Below are 14,943 nucleotides of genomic sequence, written 5' to 3' on the forward strand. Positions count from 1 at the left end.
CCTCGCAATAGTTGAAAGAAGTGGAAATTCCATAGATAATTTATACGTCTAGATAGACTACAACAGCTGTGAACACGTCGAAAAGGTAGCGGCGTACTGTAATCTCAATTTTCCAGTATGGCAAACGTATCGCGAGTGTAAGAACTACTTTTTGTCATGCACACTAAAGTAATAAACCTGGCCTGCTGTCATGCGATGCCTAATAGCAGGGAACCTAAGGGAAATAGCCTTAAAATTCCTTAGTATGGACACTAATTTCATACTGAACATGATAATTGTAATACACAGAAATCCAATAATTTAACCAATTATAAATACTAGTCTTGGAAAAAGCTTTTTATTACAACGAATGAACTATTTTATCGCAAAGTAACGATACAATTTTATTAAGTTTAGTCAATTTAGTATACTGTGAAGCCGTTCCTTAATAGCCTGTTATATTGGTTACTATTTATTTCAAATGAGTGTATTAAAGTTTTCTAGTTCATTAAAAAAACCTGTTGTTGGAGTACTGTCAAATTAAAAATATTTTAATTAATATTAATTGTAAATTGAATTTATAATATAATAAAAGTAAGTAACCTCGACTGGTTTTGACTGATCACGTGATCAAAGTACTCCGAGTACCCTACCTCGAAAACGCCAGTGTTCACAGTAAAATATGACGACGATTAATGACGTCATATATTTTGCTAGGGTACTGCGGCAGTATACTGGCAGTCCATAACGGAACGAATTTTTCTACAGTGACAGTACTGTGCAGTGCTCGCAGTGCATATAGGAACATACCCTAAGTTTCTGTTAATTTGAGATAAATATGAGAAATGTTCCATAAACGATAACCTACCTTTACAGAAAAAAAAAATCGATGAGTGAATGCAGTTTAGTTGTTATTACCAATATATTTTCACAAGTCTTTCATAATTCGTTACATGCAGTAACAACTCGAGTTATTTTTTTTGTTTTAAAATTCTTTTCTGAACTGTTACTCTTTTGGAACTGTGGTATTTTTTTTTTCTTGAACTGTGGTATCGATACATACAACTTTGTATGGAGCCCAGTCTTGTAAGCAACGGCGCACATTTACTTCATTTATTTCTGTGTGGCGTCTAATTCGAATGCAGAACTGAGATAATTATATTTTAACTAAGAGACAGATTATTAAATAATGGCTTTAATAATGGTATTATTAAATATAGCAAGCAGTGGTCATTATTACGATATTTTATCTTCAATACTCTCCAGGAAAAGATTTTATATACAATTAAAAATCAAATATTTTTAACATGTTGTTTGATAAGAGTTTTTCTGTCGTGTTTTTTTTAAAGGGCGCTGTAGCTAGATAAATAACTGGGCTAAAGAGAATTAACATCTTATGTCTCAAAGCGACGAGCGTAATTGTATTGCCGCTCAGAATTTTGGGAGTTCCAAGAATCCTGAGCGGTACTGTATTGTAATGGGGCGTATCCTCACCACGAAGTGAAAATGTGTTATCGTTTTTCAAAATTTTACTCCTAAGAGGGTAACTTAGGGTGAAAGTTTATTAACCCAGATCGCGAATTTCGAAAGACAATGCCAAAATGTGAAGCATGATCTGGTTCAGGAAATATTTGATTTAAGCTTTGATGTTTTAAAAAAAATAATTATTGGTTACTGCACTGTACAAAATAATTTGTAAATACTTAGTCTGGCCATAAATACTGTTACAATTAAAAATAAAAAAAATATTACATTTGAATTTGGAATCTGTCATTGTATAAGATTGTTCATTGTGTTTTCTCATTTTGGCGTCAATACATTGTTCAATATTTTGCGATATTAATATGGAGTGGGGTGATAAAGATATCCGAATCGCTAAGATTGCATAACACAAAGTAAAGGAGCCAAATAGAATTTTTAAAACTCTCCATACACTTGATATTAGTAAAATGTTTGTGTACGGGACTCTTAATAGGTACAATGAGACCTCCTCTGATTCTGTTAGAAAAAGATCTGGCCGTCCACTTAGTGTTCGTACGAAAATGGTGGTCAAAGCAGTAAGGGAAAGAATTCGAAGAAATCCTGTCCGAAAACAAAAGATTTTATTTCGGGAGATGAAGATAGTACCTAGAACCCTTTCGCGTATTTTAAAAGATGACTAAGAACTTGCAACCTTTAAGAGATGCACTGGTCATTTCTTAACTGATAATTTAAAAAAGAATAGGATGGTAAAATCGAAACAACTACTGAAGCGGTACGCAAAGGAAGGTCACAGAAATATTTTACTTACGGATGAGATTTTTTTTACAATTGAGCAATTATAATTTTAGCTATGATGGAGTGAATGAGCCATACTTCTATGAAAAAGGTATCAAAACATCGGCACAAGTGTATCAAGATACTATTCTTGAGAAGGTAGTGAAGCCCCTTAAAAACACCATGTTCAATAACCATGAATGGTCCTTCCAGCAAGACTCGGCGCCGGGTCAGAAATATCGGACTACGCAGTCTTGGTTGGAATCGAACGTTACGGACTTCATCAGAGCTGAAGACAGGCCGTCGTCTAGTCCCGATTTTAATCCACCGGATTATGATTAATGGTCAGTTTTAGAAAATACTGCTTGCTCTAAACGCCATGATGATTTGGAGTCCCTAACACAATCCGTGCGATTAGCAGTGAAGAATTTTCCTATGGAAAGAGTGCGTGCTTCTATTGATAACTGGCGTCGGTGTTTAAAGGACTGTACTGCAGCCAATGGAGACCACTTCGAATAAGCTTTATATATTTTAAACTGTTTTATATAATTATTTGTATAAAACTAACACACTGTAAAAGTAATAAACGTTATTTGCAATAGAAAGTTTTTTTCTTTGTTTCAGTATTTATGGCAAGACTAGGTATATACATACATACATAACAATTATTACAGTATTACAATAAAGGTGCGTACACTTAATTAAAACTAACTTACTTAATTTTGTTTTATTTGAATAATAATTCTAACACTTTCTTAAGATGTGTAACACTCAATTACCATATTTTAATTTCACGACTTCAAATACTATCAATCATGAAAATTCACAAATAAATTACGGTCACCACTAACGTTTGAGTCTCAAGTGAATGTGGCGAACAACAAAAAAAAAATAGAAAGTCTGACAAGACAAAAATACTGTTTTTGTCCTTTTTATTATAATAGTACAACGTGTATAATTCCTTGTTACATCCTAGTATATACTTAATTCTGGAAAGTCTGCTGGAACACAAATTATTTGAGTTTAAAAAAGGAAAGAAGATGCATTAAAAAAGTCAAATTACGTAAGGCTCCTCAATTTAATTGTTAAGGGTGTATACCCTTATAATGATTATTCAATATAGATGTGTTAGAATATAGATATCGATATCGTAACACATCTATATTGAATAATCATTTAAACTACTAAAAGGGCAGCTATTTGAAAAACCATTTTAAATATATTTATTACATCATTAAAATTAAAATAATCGCATTCGTCTTGCTACAATCACTTATAAAATGCCTGTTTTAATTTAGTTGCATACGTAAGGCTTCATTTAGACGAGACCATAATGAGTGACTTGTTAAATATATGCATTGATCGCCGATGGGAATGTTTAAGCTTTGAATTCGAGCATGCTTGCTGCTATTAAGGTGGTTTCACACTTAGCAGATTTTCATGGGATGAGTGATGAAACGAAAAGTAGTTAGCGAATTATCTGAAAATCTGCTTGCCAAACTTGGACATCGTCATTGGATTAGATCATGATAGAGGATTTAGAATAAGGAAAATATATAAAACTTATAATACAGCCATTCGAAAAAGAACTATACCATCTGATACCTTGGCACAAGCTATAAGAATGCAATGGGCCAGACACATATTCCGTCTAAAATACAAATGATGATGGTTCAAACAGGTGGGCCGATGACATAGGTGGTTAAAACGTAGATATATGTGGTAAAAACTGAATGGAAGAAGGAAAAATAGAACTACATGGAAAGCTGGGAGGCATACATCCAAAAGCGATCCAGTTATTTATAAAATAAAAAAGAAAAACAATTCAATGAAAGCATACAACATTACTAACAAATGAAATACACAAAATATACAAAAATTTTGTTAAAATTAAATAAAAAGCATTTTCAAAATAGATTTTATAAATAGGATCTTAAGCAAAGACTATGGACCTACATATTTCGTCATAGGTAATCAATAAGTGGGTTCCATTACAAATTTATAGTAAAAAAAATTTCTGAGACAGAGCATGAACTAAATCGCTGTTACTACTCATTGCTGAATTTAAGCAAAATATAATAAAATATAATTACATATTAGTAACTTGCACTTCGATACAATCTAGTACATTTGGAGTCCCGTATTATTAGTATACTCTGGAGCAATTTCTGGAACAGCCCTGACAAGCTTTACTGGGACCACTTTATCATGGACAGATCTATCATTGCTAGTAGGTCTGGTATTGTGTTGGTAGATCGGTTAGAGCGTCGGGTTTTAATTGTTGATATCGCCGTTCCGTGTGATGATAACTTCTTTAAAGCAGAGATAGACAAATCGTCGAAGTATCTAGACTTAGTACACGAGGTTGCTGACATGTGGGATGTTGGTGCAACAATAATTGTCCCGATAGTCGTTTCCGTAAACGGTCTTATAGCAGAGAGCCTCAACCATAATCTCTAGATGCTCTCGCTAAATAACTGGATTAAGGGTCAGGTACAGAAGGTAGCTGTTGGTTGGTAGGTTGTAGTGACCCTACGCCGGTCGGACTTTTTTATGTTTATATTGATAAAGTTGTTTTTTATAATATGTTTTAAGTATAAATATAGAAAATAAGATTAACTAATAATTATGATTATTATTTTATATTTATTGATATTAATTAACCTTTAACAGTATTAATTTAATTTCTATAATCTGAAATTATTCAATAAGATACATTCTCTGAAATTTTAATAATAATAAATCATCTCAAATATTTTACTGAGTTTCCTTTCTTATTCATTGTACGCCCACCTTTATAAAGAAGTAGCACAGATCCTAGTTAGGATTCCCAGTCGACTTTAAAGGAAAATACTTAAGCCACGCCTAGCATCAAACATCTGATTATCAATATGTACAAATGCGCTTTCATTATAATTTATAATTATACGGTGCTCTGATTGCATTGCGCGACTTTATGGATGATTTGAACATATATTTATGTGATCCTAATTTGGCTGGTACATTGGCTAGGCTTGGTATATTACGACATGTTATTTTAATCCTCAACACCTATTCAACATGTATGTATAACTTTTGCTGATAGACAATTATTTATGAAGCGCTTTTTTTATGGGACGAGACGAGCAGGACGTTCAGCTGATGGTAATTGCTACGACCTGCCGTACAATGCAGTGCCGCTCAGGATTCTTGAAAAACCCCAATAATTCTGAGCGGCACTACAACTGCGCTCGTTACCTTGAGACATAAGATGTTAAGTCTCAATTGCCCAGTAATTTTACTAGCTACGACGCTCTTCAGACCTAAACACAGTAATGCTTACAGATTACTTCTTCACGGCAGAAGTAGGCGCCGTTGTGGTACCCATAATCTAGCCGGCATCCTGTGCAAAGGAGCCTCCCACTCGTTGTAGCTAGCTACATATTATCACAAGATGAAAATAAAATACTTACCATGTACTCGCACACCGGTACTGCTTGTGGTGCCAGCTCGCCCTGTTACAGTTAATAAATCATTGAATTGAAGCTCTAAAGGTTGATGCATCCAATATACGATAATTTATATTTATACAGTTAATTCTTTATTACCTTATATGAAATAGTTTATATTATTTAAACACGACTCATACAGGATGCAGCACCTTAGAAATTAATTTGTTTTGTACATTACAGCGATTGTAAAATACTCTATTTGGTTGAAAAGAGTGGCCGTTGAGTTTCTTTTATGTTTTTCTCACAAGCTCAAACTGCGAACATAATATAGTAAATTCAGTAATTAAAAAGGAACATTTGTAGTGACGAATTAAAAGCGATTAGTTTAAGCCTAATTGAATAAAGTTTATTTGACTTTTACTTTGACTTTGACACACACATACACACACACACAAGATACCAATTTCCTTTCTGAACTAACCTCAGAATACTCCTGACCATATCCTACTACCAAGTACCATCTTTCTCTGAATCATGTCTCCTGCCTGTTATAATTTTATATATAGATTTTATATTTTAGATAAGTTTAAAGGGAGACACCTGCCTGTAGTTTTTGTTAAAAAAATTAAAAAAAAAATATTTGGTTATCAACTCATCACTATTCTGTCTTACTTTACAGCGATTGTCTTCGACGATCTCTCAAATCAGGTAACTTACAACCTTTTTTGTCCTTCCAAATATATTTTTAGGCATTATATCAAGTTTGTTTGATAGATGGAATTGAGTTTCTCGGAAAATACCTTCAATGTCGTGTTACTTTAGCGACGCGATAATCATAGCGGAATGCCTAACGTTTCATGAAGAATCGAGTTAAAGATTAAAAAAATATTACAACATACCACAAGATTTTCAAATATTTGATATAAAAATAAATAAATCTTAAAAGTTAATAGCATAAATAATTTATATGTCAAGATAGTCTCTTGCTGTCAGGAATATAACTTTAGTGTGCGTGACAAGCTAGCCTAGTTTCTCAATGCTATAAATTTAATTTAGAATTTTGATTAGTTTAATTGATCTCATAATCATTAATCCTTAGATCATTTATAAATCTAAATACACTACTGACAGCTGTGAAAACATCGAAAAATATTGAGTTTAGAGTTAACCTGTATTTTAAACAATGTATGCACATTAACACAGTGTCATACAAATCGCGAGTGTAAGACGTAGCTTGTCACGCACACTAAGGTATTAAACCTGGCCTGTTTTTATCGGTTGTCTAAGAGCAAGAGACTCTATCTAGATGTATAAATCATCTAAGGTCTAGGTGTATCTTAGAGCTACTTTAGTTATATTGTTTACATATTCTAACAAGAGGAGAGTTAAGCTCAAAGTTAGTACCTACTACGGAGCGTGGAAAATGTTCTTAATCGATTTTCTAGGGATTTTGGAAGAACTGAAAGATATATTTCATTGGATATGTCTTTGCTCTCAATTTTCCCATTCATTATTTTGTGTAAAAATAATAAATGGTGATTTTGATTTTTTTCAGGGCTATGATTTGAAAAGGCTCAACAGACAACCTTCTGTCTATAGACAGAGCTGTCTGATATTAAAAAAGCATGGGATGTATTTTAAGATGTTTTCAAAATGACTCTATTTTTACCACTTTTTTATTTATTTATTTAGAGTCACCAGTCGTAATTACAATATTACATTTATAGTTATGCTAAGTTACAAAATTCTTATTACTAAATGCATTGCCTTTAAAGTTTAATACCGAATGCTAAGATATGTGTGAAATAGTTATATAAAATAAGCATAAGTTATAATACAACTATTCTATTATGTTATTAAATTAACAAAATCTACCAAACAAGTCAGGGTATAGGTACTAAACAAATTAGGAATACACATTAATTAATTATTTACAATATATTTTTATTTTATTTTTGCGATACCTTGGCAACGAAGCTCTGAATCTAAGGTCTAAGCATTTATTATCGTTTATACTTTAGCATAATCTCGACACAGATGAATTGATCCCCAACATAGTTATTATTTGTAAATGAAACATTTAAATAGCAAGGTGACATCAAGCAACCCATGCTCTTTTACAATAATTTTTTTTACTAAATCATACAATTCATAGTCTATTTGTTCGAATGATAAATTGCAACTGCTGAAAGCTGAAATTTTAAATTTTATATAAGTTTATTTTTTATATTGTCTCAGTAATTCAGTATTATGATAAATGGACGCCTGGACCATAGGTTTACAATATACTAGCGTTTAGACAAACAAAGCATGCGAGGGAGAGGAACATCTCTAACGGAGATACAGTATCGGATTTTGAGTGACAAGTCGTAAATAGTCAGCCACGCATGCCAATAGCTCCTTAGTACTTTGAATATTAATTGGTCACGCATTTGGGTAGTCAGGTCGTTTGTACGTTTGTATATTCTAAATTTATGACCTGGATTGACATTCCGGACTATCTCTGCATAAAGATTATCAGTGTGTAAAAGTATATTAAGTGTAGGTGTTGACGTAAATTTTACTTTACCAATTTCGTTCATCCATTGTTGATCTGCCGATTTGTGAAATCTACTTTCATCCATCCATTGTGGAATCATCTGTTGACTGCTGCATTACCGAAAAGCTTAGGGATCAGGTTCGAGTCCAGAGCACACTCTCATCACAAAGGCCAACCTCGCACCTCCTGAATTCTAGTAATGCCGATGCCTATGGGCGGCTGGCTTTTTACTTCCTACCAGGCAAACTATTCATGAGCGGACTTAAGTACTCCTTGTTCACACACTTGTCTCTCCCATCGTTCTATACGACGCTGAGACATGAAATTCCGCTTAAAGTCCATGACTTTCAAGCGGACAGACAGAGAATCAACGTCTTTAAATGTGCTACTGGCTTCGTATGCACTCAATGCCATAAGCCCGTCGCAAAAAACATTTGCATCTTAAAGCAACTCAAGATAGAGGATGTCAGGGGAGCCGAAAACTTTGAGCGTTTGAAGTTGTGTGAAATGGACGGTAAAAAACCTAGACGCCGTAGTCCTCAACGGTGGTCGCATCAAATTTCCTGAAAATCCCCATAAGCACCGCAGTCCACCAGGCGACGGAGAGAAACCGAAAACGCGTAGTTTAGCTTTAAACAAATTAACTGACATAGATAGGGCGCGACTAGTTTACTTTAGTTATTTTCATAGTATTATGTCCTATGATATATTGTTATGGGGCAATGATGCCGATACTAATACAATATTTGTGCTGCAGAAGAGGGCTATTCGCGCTATTTATAACCTAGGTCCTAAAGAATCATTGAGAGCAAAATTTATAGAAATAAAATTTTTTACTGTTGCATCTCAATATATTCTTCTTCAATTCTTAGGAGCAAATTAAAGATACTCCGCCGAATCTTTTTTATGCTATCTGGATATTTGAGTCTCCTACCGTAACGTAGTCATGGTTAAGTAGTTGTCGTAGTCAAAGATGATGATCAATGGAAGGGTGTGATCAGTGACAGAACTTACAACTGTTTGTAATCATTTTACAATGCACTCACGTTCATCGTTCGTCGCATTGCAAAATTTAGTAGATCTAAACAAAATTAGACAACTTATTAGTTATGTATATCAGAAGGAATAGTTTTTTTTTTTGAAGTCAGTTGATTTTTTGTGCAATATGATCCCAGAAAATGGACTAAACATATGTGTTACGTAATTTAAAAGTATTGTTAAAAAACGTTTTTGTGGGAAAGGTATAATATTATAATCCATATTTTTATTTTAAAAAAAAGTGTGTACGTGTAATCTATAAGCGCGATTGAAGTAAAACTTAATAATAATTAACATACGCATTAATATATTACATTAAATAAAGCCTAGTTACCAACTAAGTATACACGTATTACTGAAGAGCTAGGAGTATTGTTAGATTTTTATTCTCGGAAAAGCTGGCGATATAACATCAACTTAAGAGCAAAGTTGGCATTTTCTCTACGTAAAATAAAAAATGCCTTTATATAATATAATTAATATTATTATATATACCTACTATAATTAATCTTATTTTATCAAGTGAGATTTTATATATTTTACAAAGAATGATATAATATTATATTTTGATATTATTATTAATCAGAATATAAACACTTACACTTTTTACAGGTCAGGTCAAAATCAGGTTCGTGATTTTTTCTTTTATTCATATTTATAGATGAAAGAGTAAAATGGTCCTGGGATTCCGACGTTTATTTGACTGATAATTCAGTAATACCATTCGCACATTTTAAAATTTTCACTCATTAATAAAATAATTGATAATAAGAAATTGTAGGTTATATTATTATTAGCACATATAAATATGACGTTTTTATTGAATATTAACAAATATGGCTGTATCGGCTCGAACCTTTTGCCTATCCTGATAATGCAATCGAAAAACAAAAACTAAGAACAAATTAACGAATGTCAATAAATTTCTGAAAATTTATTGCAATAGTAGTAATAAATAAACAATCAAACACTTGGAGATTTTTAAAAAATATTACTGAGCAATCTGAAATATTTTTTAAAACCATTAAATTATAACAGCTCAAAAATTATTTCAATTGACTTTTGTACTGAGCGTTACTTCCGTCAGAAAAAAATTCTGAGTTACCCCCAAGTCGCGCCTAAAGAAGTTTTACTTCAAAAACTCCGAGGCAGTCTATTACGAATGGGTGGTAGTTTTTATATCTCCGCTTGGACAGACAATCGAAACAAGCGATAATATTTATCACCTTAAGATTTCCTATCAAATTATGTCTATTGGGTCGGGTACCAAAATGCCCTAGCTACCGCAGCATGTAGGGGTAGCTTTAAATACATCGCCTCCAAATGCTGGAATGATTTGCCGCCACCTATCAAACATAAAAAAAAAGTTTGTTATATTTAAAAACAAACAAAAAATCAAAACATGTCCTATTAAATAAAATTAAAATAAAAAAATCTTATAAAACTCGCTTTCGAATTCAATCTTTTTAGTTTCTTCTCATTTTCTACTATGTTTAGACGGTCGCTTTTAAGACCTATAACAAAAGGAACCGTGTTGTCTTCGGCTGTTGTCAACAGGTCGACTTTGTACCTACTGAAATCAATTCCAAAAATGCTGAGTGGGTGTCCTTTTCACAACATTCTTCTTAATTTGTTAATTTTACTATGAATATAATATGTTTTGTGTTGTCATGAATAAAAGCTTACTTTACTTTATTTTATTTGCTCGGAAGTACCGCGATTAAAGCACCATATAACACCAGCGGTGGAGTTCAAACGCGTAAAAGGTAGTTGCCTAGATCACATCGTAGGGCATACGAAAGATGTCTAGTATATAAGGACCTGTGTAACTCGATACAGTCAGATTGATTGGGCATAGCGACACAAACTGACATACAACGAGTTATGTGAATCAAGTAGCTATAAGAAATTAAAATGGCAGTGCTACATTTACTGATGGTGAGTATTGCGAGATTTGATCTCTTCATTTTTTGACAATTTTATGGGAATCTTCAAGCAGATTACTTCTATTCTGTTAGAATAATAATTATGGAACAGTTTTGTCACATAAAGTCAATTTCGAAACATCTATGGATTGGAGGGGCGTTTCGTACCACCAAATCGTTTATTTTAAACAGACTTCAAAATAGGAGGTCGTTAAGTTTTTTTTGCTATTGCGATATACGAAAATACGATTACTAGTTTCCTTTGATTTGACAAAAGTGACAAAATTAACTTATCTTAAGTAATTACTTAATATTTTAACTTTATTTTATTTTTTGAAAAACATTAATTTAAGTATGAATCATTATGACAGATATCAATTTACGAAATATTAATAACCAGTTTTATTTGATTACTTCCAATTACTTCAATTTTAAATTATGGAGATCAAACAACTTAACAACAAAATAGTATTTTGTTAGATTAACACGAGTCTTAAACATTTAAATAAAATACTTTTAAATGATTAAAACGCGTGTAATTGTAACTGTGTTCTTACATTAGATTTTTGCGTAAAAGTTACTTTTTTATTATTATTTTAGTTAACCCGACAGTCCGCCTGAAAACATTATCTGGAAAGGTCTTGAAACATCGGGTAACAAAATTCAACCGAATTAATATTAAGATAATCATGTATTACTTTATTTTGGTTTTGATTTATGCTTTTGTCTATTTGATTTATCTTAAGTAAACATGATTGTTAATTCGAGAGAATTATGTCTGCAAGTGAAATAGTATTTGTGAAATACGATAATTAGGGGTAAGGCTTCCCTAAAAGGCCGGAAACGCTCCTGTGGTTCCTCAGGTGTTGCAAGGGAATGTGGGTGGCGGTGATTGCTTAAAATTAGGTTGCCGATACGCTCGTTTGCTTTCCTCTTTCAAAAAATAACAATTTTTTTTTCCGTTTGATTTTCTATGCGTTTATTTTTTTATTTCAGTCATCGGTTTATTTTAGAAACAAAAATGTTTTTTTAGGAGTTCTGTTTTATTGTCATTAGATTACAAGTTTTTTACTTGTAATCTAATGACAATAAAACAAACTTATCAATGTCACTAAGCGCAATTGTACTGCATAAGACTGAAACTCTAACCTTGCCTTGACCTCAGCTTAACTGGTAGGCATTGATCTACAGCGCTGCAAATATAGTTAGGTGACTAAGAAAATGAAACAACTTTTTATATTGGTTGCGTCAGTGGCACAATAGGTTGAACAGTTGACTCTTACCGCGGAGCCTCCGGTTCGATCCTCGCCCGACACATACCAATGAGTTTACGTTTTTCGAATTCATATATACGTTTATACGACGCTAAGAAAGGTCGGCAAAGCTGTTACAAGAGTGTATTGGCAGCGGTGATCACTTACCATCAGGTGATCCTTACGCTCATTTGTCCTCCTCTTCCAAATTAAAAAAATATTTTCATTTTTTTCTTTGGATAAACTATATTTAATGTCAACTCATTAAAATAAAGATTACAATTTATTAAAACGACCTAACGCGCTTTAGACAAAATTTGTTAGAAATGATAATTTTTTTTATGAAAATAAGGGACGAGACGAGCAGGACGTTCAGCTGATGGTAATTGATATGCCTTGCCCATTACAATGCAGTGCCGCTCAGAATTCTTGAAAAACACAAAAACTCTGACCGACACCACAATTGCGCGCTTCACCTTGAGACATAAGATGTTAAGTCTCATTTGCCCAGTAATTTCACTAACTACAGCGCACTTCAGACCGAAACAGTGTTAATGTTTACACATTACCGCTTCACAAATTATTATTTATTCACATTTACAACAAATTAATTACATATTTGTAATAATAATATTGTTTCAGGTTCTCCTTATTGGGAGCACATTATCACTAAGCAAAGAAATCGAACAGAAGGCAAAAGTGTCAGAGATTTTAGAAAACGGCATCAAGGATGAACCGTCTGGTAAACATGTCAAGAGAGGAATCTACTCGACCGGCATTTCAGGCTATTCCCATGGACTCGGGTACAGCGGTGGTATAGGATACTCAGGAGGCGCGATCGGTCTCGGTTCTGGAGTCGGTATCGCGGCTGGACCAGCGGTTTCATACTCCAGTATCGGAGGAGCAGGCATCAGTGGAGCTAGCGTTGGAGGAGCTGGTATCGGCGGTGGCGCTATAATTAGTGGGGGAGGCCTTGGAGGAGGTATATCTGGAGGATCACTCATCTCTGGAGGCTCAATCGTTTCTGGAGGAGGTTTAATTGGAGGTGGAGCTATAGCGGCCGGTCCCGCAGTTGCCGTGGCTGCCGCACCTGCTGTTGCTGTAGCAGCTGGCCCTGCCGCTGTTCAGACATCAGTCTCAGTTCAACCTAACCCAGTCATTCTCAGACAAGAAGTCCCACGTTATATCACGAGAACGATAACAAGAGACGTTCAAGTACCAGTTCAAGTACCGGTCCACGTCCCTGTCGATAGACCAGTCCCTGTACCCTACAAGGTCAATGTACCATATCCAGTAGATAGACCATATCCAGTCATCCATAAAGTTCCCGTTGAAGTTACCCGACAAGTGCCTGTATATTATGAAAGGAAGGTTCCAGTACAAGTGAAAGTACCTGTACCAGTTCAAGTGCCTTACCCAGTCACTGTGGACAGACCAGTCCCAGTAGACCGTCCAGTGTACGTCGACCGTCAAGTACCAGTTCCTCAACCCGTGTACGTCGACCGTCAAGTGAATGTTCCAGTGCCCGTGCAAGTAGACCGACCAGTCCCTATCCCCCAGCCCGTGGTAGTCGATAGACCAGTCGCCGTGCCTCAACCTGTAGTCGTTGACAGACACGTACCCGTTCCAGTACCAGCCGCACCAGCTATCGCGACATCTGTATCAGTCCCTGCTAGCTCAATCTCATACGGTACCGGAATTGGAGGAGGTGTCATCGGTACCGGAATTGGCGGAGGTGTTATTGGGTCCGGAATTGGAGGAGGAGTCATCAGTACCGGAATCGGAGGAGGTGTTATTGGTTCCGGGATTGGAGGAGGAGTCATCAGTACCGGAATCGGAGGAGGTGTTATTGGTTCCGGGATTGGAGGAGGAGTCATCGGTACCGGAATTGGAGGAGGTATTGGTCTGTCCGGAGGTGTTTATGGCTCAGGCTTGAGTGGTGTATCGTACGGCAGTGGTGTGGGTGTAACTAGTATTGGCGGATCATATGGTGGCCTCTACGGCGCCTCTCACGGCTTATACAAAACTTACGGCCTCGGAGGAGGTATCAGCCACACTGTACACTCCATTCATTAGATTGTTTAACTCCCATATTGTTTGACTTACATGTTAATATGTCGATTATTATATGTTTATTTATTGAATATTCCCCATCTTGTCATCATATGTTAGTATTTAATTGTATATGTTATAAAATTACTTATGCATATTATTGAATTAAATTAATGAGAAAGCTTTAATACGTTTATTCATTTTATCAAAATCAATAGCCTTAATTACCTTTTTATTCATATTATGTTCTAGGAACTATGTTGCGTACATTATAAATTATATCCGATAACATATACATTATTGTCTCATTTTATTCTGATAACTTGGTAAAAACAAATTCTTAACTTAGCTTGTTTTTATAATCTTCACAATCTGTAGTTACAAAAGAAATATAGATTAATAGTTCAAAATTCAAATTGAATGTATTCTTAAAAAAAAATTATCTTTGATTGGCTCCCACAAAGTTGTTT

General features: G+C 34.3%; 1 protein-coding gene across 1 annotated transcript; it reads left to right on the forward strand.

The window, feature by feature from the left end:
* Window positions 1-11,100: 11,100 nt before the first annotated feature.
* On the forward strand, window positions 11,101-14,528 carry LOC126974252 (tetra-peptide repeat homeobox protein 1-like). The gene is made up of 2 exons (XM_050821700.1): window positions 11,101-11,181; window positions 13,064-14,528. Exons 1-2 carry the CDS (start codon window positions 11,158-11,160, stop codon window positions 14,495-14,497), a joined length of 1,458 nt encoding a protein of 485 aa, XP_050677657.1. The 5' UTR covers window positions 11,101-11,157; the 3' UTR covers window positions 14,498-14,528.
* The last annotated feature ends 415 nt before the right edge of the window (window positions 14,529-14,943 follow it).

The sequence above is a fragment of the Leptidea sinapis genome, chromosome 32 (assembly GCF_905404315.1).
Source record: "Leptidea sinapis chromosome 32, ilLepSina1.1, whole genome shotgun sequence".
NCBI classification, from domain to species: domain Eukaryota; kingdom Metazoa; phylum Arthropoda; class Insecta; order Lepidoptera; family Pieridae; genus Leptidea; species Leptidea sinapis.

What these genes read in the sequence shown, in the direction of transcription:
- LOC126974252 (XM_050821700.1), top strand. Translation starts at nt 11,158, where the DNA reads ATGGCAGTGCTACATTTACTGATG. An exon ending in CAGTGCTACATTTACTGATG is followed by an intron (nt 11,182 to 13,063) that starts GTGAGTATTGCG and finishes ATATTGTTTCAG; the next exon opens with GTTCTCCTTATTGGGAGCAC.